At 34.5% G+C, this 25,086-nt stretch overlaps 1 protein-coding gene across 13 annotated transcripts in view; it reads right to left on the bottom strand.

The window, feature by feature from the left end:
- SCN3A (sodium voltage-gated channel alpha subunit 3) overlaps nt 1–25,086 on the bottom strand; it is a 96,803-nt gene that overhangs the window by 47,693 nt on the left and 24,024 nt on the right. For 3 of the 13 annotated variants that reach the window (XM_027865781.1, XM_027865785.1, XM_027865780.1), the window contains exons 10-14: nt 20,602–20,886; nt 15,268–15,618; nt 13,997–14,129; nt 9,616–9,854; nt 283–456 (exon numbers count right to left, since the gene is read on the bottom strand). In XM_027865781.1, coding sequence (XP_027721582.1) covers nt 283–456; nt 9,616–9,854; nt 13,997–14,129; nt 15,268–15,618; nt 20,602–20,886 — 1,182 coding nt within the window. Of the gene's footprint in view, nt 1–282; nt 457–9,615; nt 9,855–13,996; nt 14,133–15,215; nt 15,619–20,601; nt 20,887–25,086 lie in introns of those variants that run through there. The other 10 variants (XM_027865787.1, XM_027865786.1, XM_027865790.1 and 7 more) reach the window with 7 other exon arrangements.

Genomic DNA, 25,086 nt, shown 5'->3' with positions numbered 1-25,086 from the left:
TACCTAGCTGCCCCTGTTTGCTTAATTTTTTTCAAGTTTCAAAAGTACATTTACTGATCCTTTAAAGATATCTATAGAAGGTTAACATTTTGTTGTAAATACCAGTAATCCTCTTGGTTCTTGGTGCATAGGCATTTATATCAAAGCCTTTACTGGCAATTTCATCACCTCACATATTAATACTTCTTAAAAGTTCCTGATCAGAGAAACATAATGATTACAGTTTAAAATAAACATCAGAATAACAAAGGCAGAATATAAAGATAGTGATTCTGCATCTACCAGTCTAAATGATCGGAGAACTGACAATCCTTCCACGTTGGCCAGGCCAAGCTCCATTAAACTAAGGCTGACAATAATGCCGTCAAAGATATTCCAACCCTCTTGGAAATAATAATATGGATCCATGGCAATTATCTTGAGAACCATTTCAGCTGTGAAGATTCCAGTAAATACCTAATGTAAAATACAAATGATTACTCTCATAACTTTAAAAAATGCTGATACAATTATTTGCAATTCAAAGATTTTAAAAGGTAATGTGGTAGTTCTTAATATTACTCTAGATAAGAAAGTAATTTAATGGTGGAACATGTCTACGAAAGTTTAGGAAAATTTTAAAAATGTATCTTAAAGCATTGAACTTTTTCACCAATTATAAAACAATTTATATTTTAGATTACCAGACAAATGCCAATTTTATTTTTAATTTCGTCATTCCCAATTTCTTATCTGTGGTTGAATGATTTCTGAAATACTGTAAGGATGAAATCTTTTTCCCCTCCATCATCACCTCTTTCATTGCCAAATTAAATAATTTTATTTTCACTTTTTTGAAAGGAATAATAATATACCATTTATTTGGAAAAATCAATCACTTTTATAAATGCTGATAATGCAATAGAATAGTAATATTTTTCATGATTTTTTTTTAGCATTCTGATTGTAATATTACAGACATTCCCTAAACATTAAGAACATGTTTTCACAAATGTTGTAAATTAGTGACCTCTGGGTACATGCATGCCTCTAGATTAAGGTTAATGGATTCATAGAGCAAGGAATCAAAGATTTAATTAAAATCACTGGAAAACATCCTTAGTATTCAAACACCCCTAATTAAAATTAACGAGTTAATAGCTAAAATGAGTAAATAGCTAAAATACTCATTGGAACAAGAAAAGAAAACAATGAAACAAATTCATAGTTTGTATTAGCTGAAAAAGAGAGGTTAAAATGAACAAGAAGTTGGAAAGAGGCCTATCAAATTATGCTTCCAGAAAATTGTTAAATAAATTACATTAACTTGGAGTAGTTGAAGACTGTATTTTAAAAAGGTACAGTCAAGCTTACCATCTGTTTAGTGGTCTACTGTGCTTTAAAGGAACATTGTAAAAGTGAATAAGCTCCAAAACATGTCGTCTCCTAAAGTACAACTTTAATACAAAGAAAACAATCAGCCTTTCTAAATGTGTCAGTGTTGATAAAGCCCCAAATTTCCCAAACTACAGAGAAAGTGCTAGACATAGGTGAATTCAATGATTGGCACATGAAATGATGTTACCCATTCACTAAAGCATCAGAATATTTTACTTTGTGAAAGCTTATATACATATATATATAATATACACACATATACATACATAAATCTAATTTATTTAATGCATATATTAAGAACGTAGTCTTCATTTTCAGCAGAATTCTTTACTTTTGAAGAAAAACTCATCATAGGATCCCTTAAATATGTGATTACCTCTAATACTTGTGCAATATTACTTTATTTAAGTAAATTTCTTATATAGTAATAATAATAATGAAATAATAACATATGTATTTATATAGTGCTCATTATGTGTAAGGCTAAGTACTAACATGCTAAGCATTTTATAAATATTATCTTATCTGATCCTCACAACAACCCCGGGAGATAGATACTTCTTTTATCCCTGTTTTACAGTTGAGAAAACTAAGGGAAACAGATTATATGACTTGTCCAAGGTCACATAGCTAGTAAGTATCTGAGATAAAAATACATCTCAGGTCTTCCTGACTTCAGACCCAGTGCTCTATCCACTGGACCACCTCATTACTACCTCAGTACTTTTCAGGAATAAACCTATTATTTAAGATACCAGTGATAGATAATAGATAAATGATAGATAGATGGATGGATGGATGGATGGATGAATGGAAAGAAAGACAGCTATCAGAAACAGAAAGATACTTCAGATAAAATGACCAAGAAAACTGTGGTGAATCCTGGTTGCTAATCTACAAACCTCTGCTTATGACTAAAATAAGGAAAAACTATAAGATAATATTTTTCAGAATTTTTGATGATTACCCATTCAAGCGCTATAACAGTTATATAAGTGTTTTGAAAACATACTGTTTTCCTCTGAAATCTTCTATAAGTATCATAATAGCATTTACAAAAGCAGCTTATTGCTTTAAAATTGTTCAGTTTAAAATCACAACTATTCATATTGCCTCGGTATTAGGAATGAGATGTATTATAGATGGTAGAAATATTATTCTTCCAATATATAGTTTAAAATTCTTCTCGCTTTAAGAACTGAAAAAGAGTGGGTTTCTTTTTCATTATTTTCCTGTAAGTTTAGTTATCTCTGTCAGATAAGAGTTTCCAGGAAGTAGCTTTCATTCTAGTTGAGTGTACTCCAGCATGGTGATTGTGGCTACTGAGGCTGCTGGTCTTGGACACCTGGGTTTATTTGCCATCTCAGACACTTATTGAATGTGACTTGGATGAGTTATTGAGTTTTTCTTCACCTTAGGGTCCACAAATGTAAAATGTAAATAATAATACTTGAACTACCTGAAAAATACTGTTCATGAAGAAGGTGATTTGCAAACCTTAAGGCTATATATAAATGTCTTATTGTTGCTGTAATGTTGGGAGTGGGAAGGGTAATTTGATCAGGAGAGTGCTGTTCAACTTGATGAGCATCTCCCTTCCCATCAACTTGATGGGATTGCTAGACCTTTGTTAGAAGAGAGTACCTACTACAGATTAAGATGGATACCTTAGCTCTTTGCTGAGAGACATATGCCCCTAGACCTTGCTAAAAGGACACAAGGAACTCCCCTAATTGGTCCCTAATGATTTATCTAGCTGATTCAAAGATGAATGGCAATTGTCAGTCGGGGGAACTCTTGACTCTTTTTTTTTTTTTTTTTGGCAGTTGGGGTTAAGTGACTTGCCCAAGGTCGCACAGCTAGTGTCAAGTGTTTGGTCTGAGGCCGGATTTGAACTCATGTCCTCCTGACTTCAGTGCCAGTACTCTATCTGCTGCACCATCTAGCTGCCCCTGGAACTCTTGACTGTTGTCAGAGCAACCTCTCATCTCTCCCCATATTGAACTGTGAAAAGCTTTGCTCTTCTAAAACCCTTTTTCCCTTGGACTTCCAGTCTAGAATGCCACAAGGTAAGGATTTGTCCTATCTCCTTTCTTCCTCTTCCCTCTCCCTCCTCTCGTCCCTAGTAGCAATCGCAACTTTTGGGGTAAATATTCCTTTCCCACATAGCAGTGGGAAACATGTACTTGCCCAGACAAACCTGGGACTGGAGTTCTAGGACTTCTGAATTCCTGGCTGCCTTTTTCTGCCTGTTTCTTTTTCCTTTACAAGTCAGTTCCTAGGGATCTGAGAAATGGAAGTTTCCAAGCTCAAGGCTTAACTGATGGATAATCCTGATTGGAAGGATTCCTGAGTTTGGGATTTGTGTACCAGCTATCCTGAGGTAGAAGGTTTTCATAGTAGAATGTTTTTTAGAAGAGAAAAGGACCATTGATAAGAGAATTCTGTAGATGAAGGACTAAAGCCTAGCAGAGGAGACCTGGACCACGCCAGCCCTTCATGATAACAGCAGCGGTGACTAGCTTGGACAGTGCAGAATTGAGGTGAATGGGAAATAACTAAACAGCATTCTCACAAAGGATATTTGCCTTCCAGGACACTATAATAAATGTAATGGGTTAAGTGGTAGTTGTTTCTTCTTTTCACATTTTAAATGTACTTGTTCAGGAATACCTGTGAGTCTATTGCATCCTATGTATTTTCTGTAGTGGAGGAAATAAAAAGCTCTCCTCTATTAGATGACCATATTCTGTGTAGAATACTTTGGAGGGAGTAAAGCCTGTTACCTACTAAATGGGAGCCATACCTAAACTTTATTTTAGAGATTTTCCTGGAGTTTTATGAGCTTGGTCTGCATGGGGCCAGAGGCCCTCATGGTGGAACCCCTGGGCCACAAGATACACATACTAGTCCATAAATTTATATCCATAATTTTAATGTTTGATCACCCAGAAGAACTGAAAAACCTTTTCAAAGAACCCTCTACATTAGAGAAATATTTTTCTACATTGCTTAATCTCTTAATCAGTTAATCACTATGCATTTATTGAGCACCTATTATTTGCCAGGCACTGTGCTAAGTGCTGGGAATACAAAGAGGTAAATAATAGTGTGTCTTCAAAGACCTCACATTCTTTAATGTAAATAATCTGAAAGCATCTATGATTTTATTTACATGTTGTTTAAAACCCTGATGGAATCTGCATGGTATAAAACATAAATATGGAAACTTGTGTGACTAAATTCTTTCTAGGGGAAAGAAACAAAAAGAAGTAGGCAGAAGCACTAGCATTTCTTCATAGGCAGAAGTCAGCTTAAAGGTCTTTGAAGCTATGTGACAACAGTCAGTGTGGACTTCATTTTCATCTTGCAGTAGAAGGGAAATTAGAACTCTAATAGAAACTTCTCATTAAATGTTAACTTGCTTTCTGAAAGCAAAGATTACTGCTGTAAAATGTGGTCCTGACAATACAATGCTGTTTAAAATTCAAACAAAATTGCTTAGCAAGCAGGATCCAGTTGAAAGGACTAGATTTATGATTATTGCATTTGTGCAAAAGTGTTAGAGAAGTTTAAGCATTAACATAAACATCAAAGTTGACTTAAGAGGAAAATAACGTTCCATAATACTATATGAAATATTTTTAATGATTCCACTTCATTTTTAACATTGGTCTGAGAATTAGGAAATATGGGCTCTGCATATGTAAACTTGGGCAAGTCATCTTCCCTGATTCCCCAATTCCTTTATTTGTAAAAAGGAGTTGAACAAGATAATCTCTGAGTTTCCTCTCAGGTCTACAATTCTGTAGTTTATAAGAGGGATTTCTTTGAAGCTTTAAGGGATATATTGAATGGTAGAATACAAATAACAACAGTCTGGAAACTGGTCCAAATCTAATAGAATAGGGATAATGGTAGAGTCCTGTGTACAGGTTCAAAAAAATCAACTGCCCATGTATAAGATGGAGGTGAGGTGACTAGAACACAGTTCATGTGAAAAAGACCTTAGGGTTTTAGTTAATTATAAACTCAACATCAGTCAGTATGATATGACAAAAGGCTGGTATGCTTTTGGACTACATTAGGAGAAGTCTAGGGTCTGAATAAGAGAAGAAATGATCCCACTGTATTGTGTCCTGGTCAAAACATATTGGGAGAAATGTTTTCAGTCATGAGCACAAGTTTTAGGAAGGGCATTGACAATCTTTTATATTTGGAGGAAGTTAACCAGTTCTGTTTTGGGACTCTAAACCATGGAGAACGGTGGGAAATAAGGCTGCAAAAGTAGCCTTATTTTTAAGACTACCAGATTGTGGTAGTCTTAAAAACCAGTCAAAAGAGTTTGAACCTGTTACAATAGGGAATCATTTTTGTTCTTTAATAGAGAAATGATAGGGTAGGAACATTGCTGTAGAAGTGGTATGTAAGGGGCAGCTAGGTGGTGCAGTGGATAGAGCACAGGCCCTGGAATCAGGAAGACCTGAGTTCAAATCTGACCTCAGACACATAACATCTCACTAACCATGTGACTTTGGGCAAGTCACTTAACCTCAGTTGCCTCGCAAAAGAAAAAAAAAGTGATATGTAAGATGAAATGGATGGGGGAAAGTTTGAAACTGAGAGAAATTTTGAAAAAAAAAAAGAAAATAACAAAATGGGTGCCAAATTGGATATGAGGAATAACATAAAGGGAAAACTCAAAGATGACTCCAAGGCTTCTATCTTGGATATTAGGTGAATGGTGGTACCTCCAAATAAAATGGATTTGTTTAGAAAGAGAGTATGTTTGAGGGAGAGAATAATGAGTTTAATTTTTGACCTATTAGATTTGATATTATGGTAAGCAATTGACCTGGAGATGTAGGCTGTTAAAAATTTAGGGCTAGAAAGCCATGAGTATAGATCAACTCACAGATGAGCCAAGGGTAGAAAAAGAAAATCATTTAATCAAGGATAGAATTTTAAGGGAGTTCTACATTTTAGGATGGGAGGAAGAAGAGAAGGCAGCAAAACAAATAAAAGAATAGGGGTCATAAGAGATTCAGTAAGTTCTAGTGTCATGGAAACTTAAAAAGAGTTATTTAACCCTGTTACTGTTCAGGGCAGCTGTTATCAAGTTTTGTTATTACTCACAGCATCACCCTCATAGTGCAGACCCTCATAATTTCATGCTTAGATTATTGCAATGGCCTTCTGCTTGGTCTCCCCGCCGTAAGTCTTTCCCCATTCTGTTCCATCTTGCACGCAGCTGAACTCCAAGGGCTTCCTGTTATCTCCAGTATCAAATATAGAATCCTCAATCTGGTTTTTAAAGCCCATCAAAAACTAGCCCCTTCCTGCCTTTTCAGTCTTCTTGAACTTTACTCCCTTCTATGTACCCTACAACCTAGCAACAATGGTTTTCTTGATGTTCCTTGCAGATGACACATGCCTGGAATGTTCCACCTGTATACCCCTGTCTCTTGGTTTTCCTGACTTCTGTCAAGACTCAGGTCAAATCCTACCTTCTTGAGATGGCCTTTTCCTGTTCCCCCTCATTGCTAGTGTCTTCCTTCTGATGTGCGTATGTGTGTATGTATGTTTGCATATGTGCATATAAACATATATGTATACATATATACATAAGCAAGAAAGAAAACAGTTTACAAAGTTGATTTACTCTTCTAATATTATGCTGTTAGTCAACAAATATTTATTAAGTGCTAAGCACTAAAGATACAAAGAAAGGGAAAAAACATGGTTCCTTCCCTTAAGGGTTAAAATTCTAATTGGAAAGACAGCTATTATGTAAAGATAGATATAGGTAGACATATTTGTGTGTATATATACATACACATTCTATCTACATATACATGAATATTGCAATGTCTATATATATGTGTGTATACACATAAATGTATATAGATATGTATAAATGCTCATATATCTATATCCATTTTATATTTACATGTCTTTCCAAATAGAATATGAACACTTTTAGAGCAGGAACCATGTTTTTTCCTTTCTTTGTATCCCTAGTGCTTCATGTAAAGCTTGCCATGTAGTAAGCACTTGTTAAATATTTGTTGTTTGACTGACAGTGAATTACTAGAAGAGTAAGTCACCAGTTTAAGTTATCTTCTTTCTCATTTTTCTTGGGTAGATTAAAGTGAAAACACTTGCATATAATTATTGTGATAAATAATACAGCATAGTTATATTTGATTGTAGTCATCATGTTCTGTCTGTGGACACAGAGTCTTTTTTTTAATGTGGTATTTCAAGTAAAATGTGTGTCACCTATGTCACTTCTGAACAGAAATGAATCCCTGAGTCCACCCCTGAAGGGACCTGGGCCACTCCTGGTAGTTTCCTACTGTATTGATCAGTGTGCTTCCAGTCACCTAGCTTCAAAATGTCAGAATAAATCTTTGACTTTCCCATCACTCTGACATTCAGTAAGTTGCCATACCCTGTAGCTCATCCCCTGTACCCTATCTTCCCTCCAAAGAGTCTCTTCATCTATTCTGTCTCCACTCACGCTTCTACCATCCTGTTGTAGGCCCTTATCACAAGATTATTATGGTAGGCTCCCTGACTTTTGGTCTTTCCCCTCCCCAATCCAGATTTTCAAAGTTGACAAATTATTCTTGCTATTGCACAGGTCAGACCTGTGCTAAAAACCACCACAACAAAAACAAACAAATAAACAAAAAAACTTTAGTGAAGCCTTATTGCAAATAGAATGAAATACAAAATCCAAATATTTTAAGTTCTCCACCAGCTGGCTCCAAACTGACTTTCTGGCTTTATTTCTATAAATTGTGGTCTAACACACCATACTTGCAGGGCTACTAAGTCCAATCTTGGAAGCTACCCATCAAACCCCACTCTTTTTGAACTGTTATGCCTCCAGCAAGAGTTTACTCTGGGAAAATTTCTGGATGTGCCTTTTATCTAAGTTTTCACATGTGTGGATCAAAATGTGTCCCAATTCCATAGAAATTATCAGAATAAAAATGCATCAGTTTAGGATTGTCATTACTCTACCCCGTAGAAAATACAGATTCACAAGATGCCATAAACAATGCACAAAACACATAATGGACTCATTAGGGTTCATAAACAGTAAATACAATTCTCCTCCCACTCATGACTCCCACTTTCCAGAGCAGCATATTCAGTCTCCTAAATTTACAGAAATGTCTTGTGATTTGTTTTTTCCTTGTCAGGGAAACAGACTTGGGGCTGATAGAAAGGCAACTCCCTTCCCACTGAACTTACACTATTCAAATAACCCTTTGGAAAAGGAAGTACACAATCCAGGTCTCTTATTACCTAATATGTTAACTTTATTCCCTTGTTGTTCATCTTGTTCATCATGCATAATTTTCTCCCCAAGAGGTAGGTACTACTCATAAACTTGGAAGTACCCCTTCTCTGATATAAGGCTGTATTTTGGAGAAGCAAGTCCCAAAGCTGAGCTGCACTATCTTCACTAAAAAGCTAGATTGCAGGAAATATCCTTCATCTTTTACTATAAGGCTCTATTCCAGAAATCACGTTCTTGGGGTTTTTAGGGAGGCAACCCTAAGGTTGACACCACACGGGAGTCTCACTCTTTTTTAAAGGAAGATGGAAGTCAGAACTCCTACCACTCAGACCAGGTGATTTCCTTCTCCATAGCTTCTCTGTGTTTGGGGGATTACACCAGTGATTCTACAAAACTGTTGTAATCAGCCTTAGAGGGCCACAAAGTATGCACTGCATTACAGGCTTTTATACAATCATTACATCTGGAAGTTTTCACTTTTGATGCATTTGTAAGGAAAGTTCTTCACTCCCTTAGAGACATCAGGGCATCATTGTGGCCTGGTATGCTGTGCTTTTGCTTGAATGATCCTCTTTATCTGAGTCCCGCTTCATTTCCCCCTCATAGAATCCCTAGCCTCCTTTAAAACCCATCTTAGGTGCCACTAGAGTCTTTCCAGATATTGCTATCAACATTGTTCCCCTACTGTAAGTACTGTGTATAACTTTTATATTTTGTACATGTTGCATTTCCCCAGTAGATTATAAACTTGAGAGTAGTGATGATTTCATTTATGCCTCTGTGTTCCAGAGTGCCTAGCCTAGTGCAGTAGGCACTTAATAAATGCTGAATGGAAACAAACTGGATTATATTCTGACTAGTATACATGGATTTTCCTGATGAAATATATTTGCATATCACTTTGTGTATTTAGATGGACTTACCAGGTTTCCTACAGACAGCACACTGTTGAATTGCTGAGTCATAGGGTAGTGTTCCATGGCCATAAATAGAGTGTTTAAGACAATGCAGATGGTGATGGCAAGATCAACAAATGGATCCATCACAATCAGATTAACAATGCGTTTCACTTTTAACCATGGATCCCAGCAGTCCCAGATGAGGAAAGTATTAGCAAATCTATACCAACATGGTGGGCATTTCTGCCTGGATTCTTCAAGTTCTAGGGGGAAAGAGGAGGAATTGTAAAGGACTATAAACATAGTTCCTTTTTATTATTGCTAATAGATCAAGATTATATTTTTTAGCTAAGATTGGTTCAGAAATTTAAAGAACAAATAAATATTCATGACACTAAATTTAACTCACTTTAGAAAACAAATCCATTATCTATTTTCATGGATGCTTATTAATAGGAATTTCATTTATATATGCTGTCCTTGGCTTTAATCCAATTCAGGAAGATTTCTACAGTAATGTAATAATTTAATTCTGATTAAGTGACTGGGCTTATTTAGGCAAAAAAAACTGTATGTGCTATTTATCAAAGCAGAACTGTTTGTCTAGCTTAATAAGTATATTTTCTAAAGTTACAGCCACATTCTGATTTCACTTGATAATATCTTACCTTTGACATTTTCTAGTGTTCCTGTCTTTATTCATACAAGTGTGCACCTATCTTTATTGTCTCTAGAGAGCAGGATCTTTAGGTTAATTCCCTTCACACATCATGAGAATGTGTACATACAGCCTGAACACATTTATCATTTTCTACTTCACCTAGGCTATTTCTGAGAATTTTTTTTTAATTATAAGAAGTCAGTGTTCAAAAAATCTATTGAAAATGAATTTAAAAAGAATATTTTCTGGTTTATATTTATAAACAAAATGTAAAAAAGACCAAAGGGTTATAAATTACTTACTAATTTCATACCTGTATATCATGAATACTTTATTCAAGAAGAGAGACCAAAATTGATGGATATGAGAAATGGCACCAAAAAAAATTGAAACCAATCATTTCTTAACAGACAAGAACCAGCAGGTTGCTGATAAAGATAAAATCATTTCAGAACAGTTTTCTCTGTATAACCAAATCATTAACTAGTTAGCTCAAAGATCAAAATTAACACCAAAATAGAAGGATAAAGATGAAAAGATACTTCATGATTACAAGAGTTCTGACCTCACCTATTTGAGTATGCTGTTTACTTTTTTTTTTAAAGAGAGAAATGGATAGAACTAAAGATACTGACATTAATGAAAATCAACTTCTTAGAAAAGTTTAAACAATTGAAACACGAACTCCTGGGGCAAAAAAACCTCAGAAACCACCTTTGGCAACAAGCATGATCCCTTTACCTAAACAAGAGACTTGGCATCCAAGGGCAACATTATTTTTGAATTCAAGATTATGCTAAAACATTATGCAAGAGGATGATAAAACATTAGGACTACTATTATCTCACATCGCTGAAAAAGTCCAGTGGAAGAAGAAACAAGCTATAAAAAGTTTGATGTGAGATCCAAACTAAGACAGAGACTAAAGACTCCAAGGGACTAAAGTGATAGGAAGACAACAAATAGAAGCAAAATGGAACAGATTTGTCAGCATTTCAACAGAGATCTATTTTTATCGTCACTGACAGTGGAACTGCCCCAATTAGAGTCTAACATTAATTACTTAATATGCTTGGAGAGGAAACATACTTCACTTAAGAAAAATAAATAGGTAAGAGTGGCTGAACCTCACAAGATAGGAAATCTGTATTAGGATTGATTTTAATTTTCAAGGCACTTATGGATTGATTTTCAAAATTTGGGGGGGTCAAGTTTCAAAGAATAGAAATAACCCAGGATGACATTATTACCCGAAAAAGTGACTCAGAAGGCCTTAGTAGTTTTCAATCCATATGTGTCTAATTTCTTATCTGTATTGAAAGTATGCTTGATGAAAATATAAGATGGGAATAGGCAGGTTTTCATAGATGATTTTCTACAACATAACATACTTTCACAATTGACTGAACAATAAAGAATACAAGATCCCACTATGTCTATGCTTTATTGATTATAAAACATTTTTAAATAGAGCAAAATGCAGTTTTCAAGGCTTTCCTTCAATGTTTTTGATGTGTGTTTTAAAATCATATAAGCTTTCCTGATAGATGCAATAACAGATAACTTTCTTCAATACTCCTTTGATTATCAATATTAAATGAGACTTAAAACAGAGAGACATGCTCACCAAAGTAGTTCATTGGCATCACAGAAGATGTTCCATGTTGAACTACATATTGAAGAGGGATTCTTTGTTTGTGGTTGATAATGTACACATTGCAGCAAGCCTTAGAATACTAGAGGGCTTACTAAATTTGGCCAATGGGTATTCTAAACAAATTTGCCTAGCAATCCACACGTCAAAATCAAGTAGATGAAGAATGCCTATTGCCTAGATTATGACATGCAATTGCATAGCCCTTCTATTGAGTCGATCATCAGTATTTACAGCTTTCACACACACACACACACACACACACACACACACACACACACTCCATATGAACAGTGAGCTAGGCCCAGAATTAGAATAGGAGGAAAACATATGTGTTGAATTACATTTGGAAATTTATATAGTACTTTCAAACATCCCATGCTGCTACCCGTGCACAAATGCCCATATATTCAACAGTATTTTCCCAGAAACACTAAATAATGACAATTCATAGAATACTGTGATAGCCAAAGAATTAAATTTTAATTGTCACAAAAGACCATAAGGAGATGCATCATGAGTATAAATAGATTAGAGTATATTACTTATAATGAGTTCAGTGCAAAGAATGCTATAAAAGATATCATCAAAGAAAGATATAGCTGGAAAAGGAAGTAGGCGGATGGATTAACCAGGGCAATGAATAATAAATGGGTAACCAAGTTTGGGATTGGTATCCACAAAATATTTTTTAAAACCTAGAAAATGGCGTCCAGAATTTTGGGCATATCTTCTGTGTAGGACGTGTGGAAGAATATTGACGAGAATTACATGTGATGAGAAGGCACTGATAGGTTGCAACATGCACCAGTGGAGGCAGTGCCAGTTAAATCATAGATTCATGGAAGTATCTAAGAATTTGCAGAACCCTCAAGTATAACTATAAAAATAATGTACCTCAGTGACCATGCAAAAGTATAAGCTTTGGATTGTTAAATTTATTCTTAGACCTTTAGTTTAAGGAACTAGAGTCGTAAGAAACCTATACCAGGACAGTATGTCATTAAATAACATCATACAAACACACACATAAATATGCTTCCAAAAGGTCAAGATGATTAATATGATTAGGATTTTCTACAGACTGTGGTATGTTAGAATTATTTAACATATAACATGACATCAGTCGCATGACATCTTACTTTCCTTGGGAGACAGAGAGAAAATAAACTATGATAAATGCTACAGTATATATATATATATACACACACACACACACACACACATATATGTATATATACACATATATACACACATGTGTGTATATATACACAAATACATATATATACACACAGATATATATGTATATATATATATGTATATATATATTCTTTCTGACAAATTCAGAAGGAGTATGGGAAATAGTTCCACAGTTTATGCTTCCTTGACCTACTTGAAAGACATGAATAGATATTTTTCTGGTCACATGATAGTGACCAGTATGAAAACTAATTTTTTTAATGTGTCTGCTACATGAGGGGAAGTAACTTTTAATCAATCATCATGACTAAGTGTGATGGAATTCCTGAAATGTCCAATTAATTTACTGCTTTCCTCTCCATTACTGTAGAATATTGGTTCCTTGGGATGGAGAAGAAAATCAAGCTTATTTTTTTTCTTGAAGCCCATTGTATAGTATGTCTCTAATCTATAACAGGATTAAAAAGAGTTGTTTTAAAAAAAATGTTTATGATTTGATATATTTTTGAATTCATAAGAGAACATCATAACAAGAAACTTATAATAGTGCAGTACTTTGGTGTTATGAGATGCAGCCACTGTAGATCAGAGACAAAGCAAGAACCAGAGAGGAAAAGTTTAGGAACTGTCTTTCTTATCAGTAAGACAGCACTATATTTAGTATGATCCATGTGAAGTCCCATCAGTCAGATTGTTCTGATCTCACGTGTTACAAAATGAATCTCAGTATTCTAACTTTTCTTCGAATGAATTTTCTACAGATGAATTTCTAAGATCAAATTCAGACAAGTATGGACAAATTATATCACAGATGTTCATTTAAAGAAAGCACTAGTGAAGACCAGCCTGTCCCATAACAAAGTCTAAGTTTTGTGCCATCTCCTACATACCTTCCATGGTGTTGGTTAATATGCTGGCTATACTCATAGCTCTTTGCCGCCCAGAGGAATCTTCTAGCATCTCCATAGAAATCTGGTAAGAACTTAACCGCCTTTTTCTCACTTCAGTTTCTGTAGTGGTGCCCTGCAAATAAAATACTGATGGCTCAAACCATTATCTTAAATTGGATGCTAAAGCAGAACAAAGCAACGCAGAGGACTTTTAGAAAGTCATGCTTCATGCAGGTTTGTGTATAATGTAGTATAGGTTATGCAATTCATCATTAATTTGTGAAGGAGATTTCTTTAACTATCTAAATTTGATAACTTTTACAAGGGATTCAATTGTTTAGTGAGTAATCAATATTGGAAAATCCTAATAACATTATTATGTTATTATCCGTCTCCAAATTTTCAGTGATAAAGGTATCATTGTGATTTTCAGTGATAAAGGTTTTTTCTTTAAATAAAAGCCATATATTCCCAGTCCTATTTGAAATGTTCCTACTTTCATTAAAACATAAAAATGTTTTGCTTATTCAGAGTAATAATGTTCAGTTTCATATGAACATTATTTTTCTCCCAAAAGAAAAATATTTGAATTAAATATTCTTTAGATTGATTCATTTTCTTTAATGCTACATTACAACACTGACATTCATGGGCTAATTTTTTTCTCTCCATGCACGAACACAAATGTGCACTGAAATGTGTGTGCTTTCCTATGCCATTGTTAATTACTTTGAATTTGGGTTTCTACCCTGAAGAGTCACATTAGAGGTCTCGTAAGTTGAGTCAAAAAAAGAAATAATTTTCAACTTCTAGCCCTTTGAACATAGCACTGTTAGCAATGATAGATTCTCTAATTAAAGGTAGTGCTCAAAAAAAATTATAAGTTAATATCCATGACCCAAAATTCAGAGCTTGGTTTTATAATTACTTGAAATATTGTAGAATATAGCAGTATGTGGCTGTACACTTTTAGAATGAATAAATATACTATAAAGATTCAGTATCAAAATTATTAATTATTGGTAAATCTATATGCAAAATGAGTTTCCTATTTAGTTTAATGTTTTAGAGAACAAAAAGAACACAACGAATTCCTTGGATTCTGTGGTTCACCACTTGATTAGCCAGGCAGTGTTTTTGTTTTTCTTGCTGTGTAGAATCACAAGCCGACATGGAAGAAAAAAAGAAAGAGAGGAAAAAAATACTACCCAGGCTTGACCTATGTCAGATTTGCGTATCATGTCAATAGTAGTGGGTTTATCTATTATCACCTCTGGTGGAAGATGTCCAGTAGGTGACGTAAGTGTTGAAGATCCACCCACCAAGGAAACCACACCATTGCAATCCACAGTGCTGTGCATCTTCCCATTGGCTGGAAGCACTGGCACCACCATCCTGGATGACATACTGGCCTGACTAACGTTACTGTGGCGTCGTTCTCCATGTCTGTGCGGCACAAAGAATGAATCTCTCCTGCTCTCATTGTCTTCAAATGTGCTGTGCTCATCATCAGCAAAATCATTTTCAGAGCCGACATCCTTTGCTCGACCTCTGAAGCTGAAAATGCTCGTTTTGCTATTGCGCCTTGGGGAAAACAGGGAGCCACGGATGCTCAGCAGAGACTGAACACAGCAGGAAAAAAAAAAAAGGAAAGCAAAAATAAATTGAATGCATAGACTCTGGATGCAGAAGGTGCCTTAGTTATCATTTCATCCATGCCCCTCATTTTACACACAAGGAAACTGAGGCTTAATAAGGTTATGTGACATGCCCATAGTCACACAGATAGTTAAGTCCCAGAGCTGGGTTCTCTTTGCTCTGTATCATGCTACCTATGTTAAATTCTTAAAATTATTCAATTACATTTCTTTTGGGTCAGGGTGGCCATATTATAGAGTAGAGTACTCAATTTTATTTAAAACACAAGCCACCTTTTGGGGTAAATTCTGTTGAGGAACATACCTAAAGTTAGATGCAAAAAGTTCTTTCTGAATTGGAAGGTATTGTGGCTAGGAATGAATGCAACTTGGAAAATAATTCTTTCTGCTCCCTGACCCCCAAACAACATTAATAAGTTGTTTTGAATTAGAAATTATTAAAGGTTTCCCTCTCTCCTTCATATATCCTGGTAAGGAACTATTCTCTTTTCTTTTCTCCTTTTATGAATATAGATGGAAATTAATTTTACTCTCGTGTACCTGGGAAAACACAGAAAGTAAGTGCATAAGATTATCCATATCTGACTGACCATCTATGAATTTAGAACATCAGATCCTTTCCACAGCTACATACAACTTTTCTGATAGCTGGGTAATGGTCAACTCCATTCAGTATATCCTACTCCATGAAAAAAGTTAGTAGTTGGAGTCAGGAAGACTTTTCAAAATCTGTCTCAGATAACTTACTGTGTGACCCTGGGCAAGTCACATAATGTCACTCCACTTTAATGAGAATAATTATAGCACCTACCTTACAGTTGTTGCGAGGATCAAATGAAATAACATATGCAAAATTATTTCCAAACCATAAAGTGCTATGTAAATTCTATCATCATCATCATCATCATCACCACCACCACCACCACCACCATTTATTATTTTTTCATCATTTGATTAACCAGGTAGTATTTCTGTGTTGCTTGTTCTGTAGAAACATTGGCTGGTATAGCAGACAAAAGACTAACCAGGCTTTGTCTTTATCAAATACATTAAAAATTCTAAGATTGATAAGAAAAAGTAAAGCAGATAGATATATAAACAAAGAATACAAAGATAGATTCTAGCAAAGAGAGGAAAAAAAAGGTAACCAGTCTCTTCTGTTATCTCTTTAATTACAGTACAAGAAACTGTGATTCAGGGAATGTCATCAATCACCTATGTTCACAAATAAATAACAAATACTAGCTCTGGAGGTAATGGTTGCAATTTAGCATTGAGTCTGTCCTGTTACTTTTATGAACTTTCTTTTTTTAAATCAATCATTTTTAGAGCTCATGAAATGCACTCATTAGCAACACCCAAATAAATGGTGTTATTGCAACATTTCAAAAATAAATCAATGCAAAATCTTTGTTTACTCCACTTGCTACAAATGATGATATCTCTTTTCCACCTAATCACTCAATAATTTATGTTATGAGCAACACATAACATATTACTGTATGGGCAGTAACTAATATTTGCCCCACTTACGCACTGGACAGGAATCCCTGTCCCTACTAGAACTCGCCACTGCTGTAAGGAATTTCCTTTCCTTTCTATCTTCCCTTCTTCTTCCCATCCCCACCCCCCAAGAGCTCTCTGTCATTTCACTTCCTTTCCCAGATGCATTTTTCATCTTTGCCTCAGGGCTCCTTACTCTCCTATCCTTGCCCCTTTCTCTGGTCTTCACTATTCCCATAGTATTGGCTCTAATATTGGGGGGTAGGGGAGGGAGAAGAAAAATTCCATTTCACTGCTGTTTTTCATAACCCTTTTCCCATTCATTGCTCTCCTTTCGTTGAACCAAGAACTGAATGACAACTAGAACACATACTGAAAATTAGCAGTGTAGGTAATCAAGAAAGAAAGAGAGAGAAAGGAAGAGAAAGAAAAAGAGAGAAAGAAAAAAAGGAAGAAAAAATAAAAGAAAGGTGATAGATAGTATTGCTGTGCTCTCCCCTTGTCAGAACACTGTCTGGAATATTGTGTTCAATCCTGAGACTCACAGAGGTGATCATGAAGTGGTAAAACTATCATGCAGCTTTTCCTTATTTAATTGCACCAGTCATTCTTTTTGCTGCTAAGAACTAGCATGTTTTTAAATCTTAATCATTGAGACAAAAAAAAATAAATATGATTTATATAAAACTCTAGCTTGCAATTGCAAAAGTATTTTAAAATTAGACTGAGAAATGTAGATCTTTATAATTCTGTGTCTTAGTTCAGTTCCTGCTATTTTTCTTGAGACTCTTTGGATATCTAATAATAACTGCCATTATGTAGTGTTTTAAGGTTTCCAAAGTACTTTACACATATTTTCTCACAACAGCTTTGCTAAGTACTATATGCATTATTATCTCTATTTTACAGATGAGGAAACTGGGGCTCAGAGAGGTTAAGTAATTTGTCAATGCCTAATAATTTATCATATAACTAGTCAGTGTCAGAGCCAGGATTTGAACCCATTTGTCTTCAAGCTCCACACTCTTTCCAATATTCTATACTGCTTCATGATCCAGCTTAAGTACCAGGGGTCATAGAAGAATAGTATTATGTGGAAAGAGGACTTGTCTTGTAATCAGATGACCTCACTTATTGTCCTCACTCTGATCCTTATTAATAATGTGACTTTGGACAAGTCACTTCACCTTTGGAGCATCAGTTTCCTTATTTGTAAAATAAAAGTGTTGAACTAGATTATTTCTAAGATCCAATATAGCACAAGTATTTTTGCAATTCTTTGATTAGTCATGAATTATGAGATCTCAAGCCTAGTAGGTTTTTTTTTTCCAGGTGGGTAGAAACATGCTAGGAAGTTAAATTTGAATGAGCAAAATGCCTGTTTGATGTTTAGGTTTATCATCCTAGAGACCATATACCATCAGTCTCACTTTGCCTTATTGTACAGATGTGGAAATGAAGGCTAAACAAGCTTTAAATGATTTAACTAATACCATACAAGTAGTTGGTAGCAGAACCAATATCTGTATTAAAATTCTGATTATCAAATAATTATGGAGATCATTTACTCTTTAAACATTAGACTGTTTTAACATAGCAAAACGTATGAGAAATAAATCATCATGTGATTTCAGGATAATGTTGTGGAAATTTAAGAATTTTAAGAAGGGGATAAAAGTAGACATAGGATAATGCTGTGACCAATAATTTCTCAAGGATAGTTAAACATAGGAATACAATCTTTAAATAAAAATCCCGTCATAGAAATAGAGAAATAAATGATAAGTTGTGGGAAAATTTAAATAAGGTTTTTAATCAGCTATTATTTCCTGACTAAATTATAGTTTTCAAACCATCTGAACAGCCAGTCTCACTTTTTTCTATTTCATTCTCACTTCTCTACTACTCTTTTCAATATAGGCATTCTTTTTGATTATTCAGGGTTTTTAATTCACTGATTTAAAGCTTGCTGTAGGCACATTCCTGGTAATGGACTCTGCTATGTGAGGTATATCCACAGCCTTATTTGAACCCCATTTCCTCTAAGCTGTGGAAATAACTAGTAGGGTAGACTATTTGAAGTTGACATGATGTCTTTCAATAATAAAATTCATTATCAAATAACTGATATAACTGGACGAAAACTTTCTACTCTTAGAGTTTCCTATACTGACTAAATCATAATTCAATATTACATGAAAAAAATCAGTTAACTACTTGCCTAACAATGGAGCAATTATGGAAATAATTGTTTACTTAAATATGAGTTGTATGAGCAAATATACACAAACATGCATATGTGTAAACCTTCAACTCTGTGGCATATATGTACCTGTATATGGAAATATTTAAAAGGTTTTTAACTTCATTCAAGCTCGATTTGCTCATCTCTCGATTATTAAACTCAATATGAGGCTTTTCCAAATATTCTCATCCCTAATATTGTCAAACCAATAAAACCTGTAGAAACTCAGACCAAGAAAATCTAGTCCATAACTATGGACTTAGAGAAGAATAAAAAGACAACTTTAATTCAATTGTTGCAAAATGTTTGATTTTCTTTGGCTCTATCTGTATATATTCTCAATCTCCTTGTATTTTAGGGAGAAGAATTTTTTGTACTATGTGTAGACAGAGCAGGATCATGTGTTGCGTTGTTGTTTTTTTTTTTTAAATTTAGCCCTGTAATGGGTATTTTCATGGTGCAGATGAATGTTATAGAATGTTATTTCATAACAATGTGATATGTAGTCCTGCTACAGCATCACAAATAGTTCAAAGCCCAAATAGTACTTATTATTCTAGTTTCACAGACATACATTTACTATGTTTTATTTTGCCTCTAAGACTGATCTTATATCCTACAGCACTGGTTGCTTTGGTAGATAGCAATTAAATCAGAGGGAAAATGGAAACATCTTTCATTTTCATTTTCCCCTCTAAGGCTTCCTAAGCATAGGTACATTGCAGCTGTACATTGCATCTTGATGTGATAATGGTATAATGGAAATGCACAGTAGCACAGCTTTCATTTATCCTCTCTCTAAAGGTACAGGGTAGATCCATAGAAACACTTTTCTTCCAGCTCCACGTTCATCTCACAATTACAACTTTTGACAAATGTAGAATTTTTATGGCAACTTGGACATCTTGATTACAATTTTCAAAATGACAATAGTAGAAAAGTCAAGAGATACCAAATTGTCTTACAAAGTAGACATTTCTGACAAATTGCTTCATACCTGTGAACTGAATTTTCTCAAAATATGGGAACAGTCATAGCTAAACAAATGGAAAAAAAATAAATGGCTATTTTGTGAATTAAAAACACTGATGAGTAAATTAAAATGTAGGTTCATCCATTTTTTCACTTTTCCACACAGTGAAATCACAATTATATATTGCTATAGTTTCCCATACAGTGGAATTAACAAGAGTAAATACCTGATGAGGAGAAGAGAATCTCTTTTCATAATTCAGTCGGCTTCCATCCACAGATATGTGGAAACTTCTTCTGACACTATCTTCAGATTCAGATTTGGGAAACTTATCACTCTGTCCTTGACCTCCTCCAGGCTGCTCCTTCTGTTTTCTTTTCTTCCTTCTGTTTCTTCTTTCTTTAGCACTTTTTGAGCTCAATTTTGATGCTTCTGAAGAACTTTCCAAGAGCTCCCCTAGCCCACCTATTCCACTGAAATCTCTTGATGCAGCTGATGCTGCTGCTACTGCCTATTGTACCACAAAATCATACACTTTAGCATGCAGTACTTTAAAACATAACAAAATTAACTTACAAACTCTATGACATATCAAAACAAGTATTTGTAATAGTTCATGAGTTGTATTTGAAAATATTTCTATATATTTAATTTTCTATATAAATTGACCATATCCAATAGTGAACCTTATTTTTCCTTTTTGAGTTTGGTGAGATACAAGGTAATATGATTTGGGGGTCTCATGTCTATATTTCCTGAATCAGTCATTTATTTTTTACTGACTAGTTCATGGGGAAAATGCTCCCTTATTACATCCATTGCCATTGACAGTATGAATTTCCTATGATATTTCACAAGTATCTCTGGGAATTTGGGTGGAGTCATGATGGCAGCCTAGCACAAATGGGAGATTTCCATAGTCATAAACACTGATAGATGGAACTTATAGTTCTGCCCCTTCCTATAACTGTCTTTTTTGAGTGTTGTGAATAGCTGAATGGCATTATTGCCCTTAAGTATAGGAAAGGATACATTTTGCTCAGTTTGCTGAGATATCCTTAGTTCTTTATTTGGATTAAATTATGTCTTCATAATCTTGAGTAAAAATTGGATTTAGGTCATGTTTATTTATTGTATTTCAAATGTTTCCAATTAATGTTCAAGTTCTGAAACATTTAGCAGTTAATAAAAGGATAAAATAGAACAGTGTCTTAAGATAAATTCCTTCTGTTATAAGAAACCATAATATTTCCCTCTCTTAAGCTTTCAGTTCAAAGCACCCCAAAGCAATTTGGCAGATTCTTTTAACCAAGACTAGCTCACCCACCTCTGAAAGTCAGCCAGGTCTTAGGGAAAAAATGGCAACCATTCTATGATTTCACTTCAAGGATAAATATTTTCAGCATGGAAAGATGAGTGTGATTTATTTAACTATGACTACAGGAGAGAGTAAAACAAACAGAAGGTGGATGGTAGAGCATCAATCTCACAAGAGCAAAAAAGCACTGTTAGCTTGTATTGTATTATTAATGGAAAGGTCCTAGGACATGGTTTATTTGTAGCCTAGCATTAGGGCTATGTTAATGTAATGTAATATGAATAGAAAATATTTTGTCGCAAAATGTATAAGGAAGGGAAACAATCTTATTTTAGACCACATGAAAGGCAGAGAATGTGTAAGACACTAGAGTTAAATGGCAACAAGCAAGCAATTTAGGAAGTAATAAACTCTTGCTTACAGATATGGAAACTAATTGAAATCTGCAAAACACATTGGCCAAACTTTTTTTCAGTTCTATTTCTGTATTAATGACTGACTGCATTGCTTCTCTGGCAACATTAACACTGAGGTCCCTTCCAACATAATACTTTTCCCCTTGTTTTTCTCTCTCTTACTTATAACTATTGTTCTAGTGATTTGTGATTAGCATTGAATTAATTTTTTTTATTCACTCATATCTATATAATCTGTTCATAGCTAACATTGCAACACTGTCAATGTACTATCTTGATTAGAATATTATTACTTTCCTAGCTGACTTGCTAAATTCTAGCTCTTATAACATATAACAACTATATATATAATCATGAAAGAAAAAATATTTATTCTCACAATTTCCTCATGTTCTAAAAATTCTGACATCATTACAGTATAAGTCCATTAATTCCCAATCAGAGTAAAATCCAGCTATTAAAATTTCCCCTATGTATTACAGCATCTGACCCTTTCCTACATGTAGGTTTATATTTAGGTCTCATAAGCTACCTTTTTCCATTAAAAAAAAAGTCTTCTTATGAGATGTTTTTCCTCTGAGAACAATATAAGCTGCTGAACATGTGAGATAATGGGTTGCATGATGCTAAGTGTTCAAAGACCATATATTGAATGGCTAAATATAATTGCCCAGGACATAACTACCTATTCTCCTTTTGTGGTTTTGCATTTCCTTATCTATTTAAATTGCACTTAGTATGTGAATCCACTGGGCTGATACCAGGTCTTCCTCCATGTCTAAACAATGATGAATACATGGCTGTCCCTCAGCAGATGTTAAAGAGAAACTGAGATACGTTAAATCATTGGTTGGATGGTACATTGTGCTGTATTGTAGGTGGTGAGACATGATAATTCAGCAAGACAAATTGGGATCTCAAATGATCTCATATGTCACACACCTCTGATTTTTTCATCGGCTACTTCTGTTTGGTTGGATTGCAGCAGAACTCTGCTCTTCTTACTTGAAAAATAAGAAACTTTTAAAAATTCAGAATAAAGTGTGTGTAGTGGTATGGTCATAAAAACTACTAGGAATTTTCTGGTTGTTTAAACTTTTGCATGTACAAAGTGAAAGCCCATCCATTTTTTATTAATTAAGTACTGGAATCCAATGGCATTCTTTTGTTAATTGTGAAGATGCAAACTTTAATTTTGCTTGCCAAATTGTAATTTGACTATTTACATTCTGCTTGTCTAAATTTCATTTCACCTTCAACTAGATATAGCAGGCTCCTGTTTCTAAAGATTGTACATATTTGAATGGTGCCACGTTTTACCCTCAAAATGACTGTATTTCAGAAACAAAATGTTAACTTATAAAGTTTGTCAACATTGTAAATCTCGCCATGTTTTATTGCATATTTTGTAATAGTGTCACTCAATAATTTAAGACTATAGATCACATGCAAAATGTTGATATTATTACATATTATTAGATGCATATATAAATACCATAGAGCGACCCCAAAGAGTTTGAATAAAGTGACCTCTATCCTGTGTCGGTGTCAGTTTGTTTGGGTGCATATTATTTTGTTCTCATTTAGTGAGCTAAAGTAAAATTTATAAATAATTAAAATATATTCGATACTACAACCAACACCACCCCTAGAGGTTAACTGATTTGCTAATGACACAGATGGCAAGAAACAGATCTGGTATTTGAATCCAGGCCTTCTAAGTCCAAATCTAAGGAAATTGGCACTTTCCACTCAATTATGCTGTTTCCAAGTTTCCTATTACACAGCATATTTTTCTCTGAGAATCTCAAAGAAGCAATAGAAGGGAGAGGGGGCAGGACTGTCCTTATTTATTGGTGAAGATGTTAGGAAAAGGAAGATGAAATTATTCATTCAAAGGCCTGACAAATTCTGTCTATACAAGAACAGCACTGTTAAAGGAATAGACAACTGCATATAGTCCTGGACAGTACTTTGGAGACGTAATAACTGAATTTCCCTTGAAACACCTTTTAGAAAAATTATTTGAGTTGAAGTATTATTCACTGGGATGTGAGCATTATACATGATCTGTTTGAATACTGTTAAGTAGAGAATGAAAGAACAATTAGATTGTGAGCTCCTTGAGGTCAGGGACTGGCTTTTGCCTTTCTTTATATCCCCAACACAGCACAGTGCTTGGCATATAGTAGGTGCTTAATACATGCTTATTGACTAACAGTAGTTCATTGAGCTGAAATTTATTTTTGGTATATATCTTAACTTTTTTTTCCTGGAGTCATATTATCCTCACTATTTCCCCTATAACCTAGCCTGCTTTATTTTCATTTTAATGAACTGACCTAAGACTAGAAATTGGTTATAGAACTTTATAAGATGTAGTCCAACATCCTTTCTCAAACTGTATGTTTAACCAATCTACTTTGGTTTAATCTAGGCCCTAGGCCAGTGTTTTAACCTATTTTATGTCATAGATCCCTTTGGCAGTGTGGTGAAGACAACAAAACCCTTCTAAGATCAATGTTTTTAAATTGTTAAAGGGAATGCTAAACTTCGGTTAAAGATTAATGAAATGAAAAATAAAATTGTCCCCCCATCCAAGTTTACAAACCCCCTCCCTCCACCTTGAAATCTATCTATGGACCCAGGTGTGTGCTAGAGTTAGCTTTTATGGGCTAGTTAAGAGCCAGATTAAACTTATTTACCAGCATACTCCTTGATGAGGAAGGGGTTGTCTGTGGATCCCTGGTTAAAAAACCCCTGCCCTAGAGTCAGTACAGTATCTTTTTATATTTGCTGTATTTCTTTTTCAATTAAAAATCAGATAGTGATACTGTCACTATCAGTGACAGTAAGAACATTTGGCATCATAAAATAAAGCTTAACTGAATTTACTTATTATTACTTTCAGCCAGTTTCCTTAGATATGTAAATATTTTCATCAAAATTAATTTAATCCAATTTAATTCAGAAGCTA

The sequence above is a fragment of the Vombatus ursinus genome, unplaced genomic scaffold (genome assembly GCF_900497805.2).
Source record: "Vombatus ursinus unplaced genomic scaffold, bare-nosed wombat genome assembly UNPS02014779.1, whole genome shotgun sequence".
Lineage (NCBI taxonomy): Eukaryota > Metazoa > Chordata > Mammalia > Diprotodontia > Vombatidae > Vombatus > Vombatus ursinus.
The sequence above is the reverse complement of the archived record's forward strand: the minus strand, read 5'-3'. Positions and strand labels throughout refer to the sequence as shown.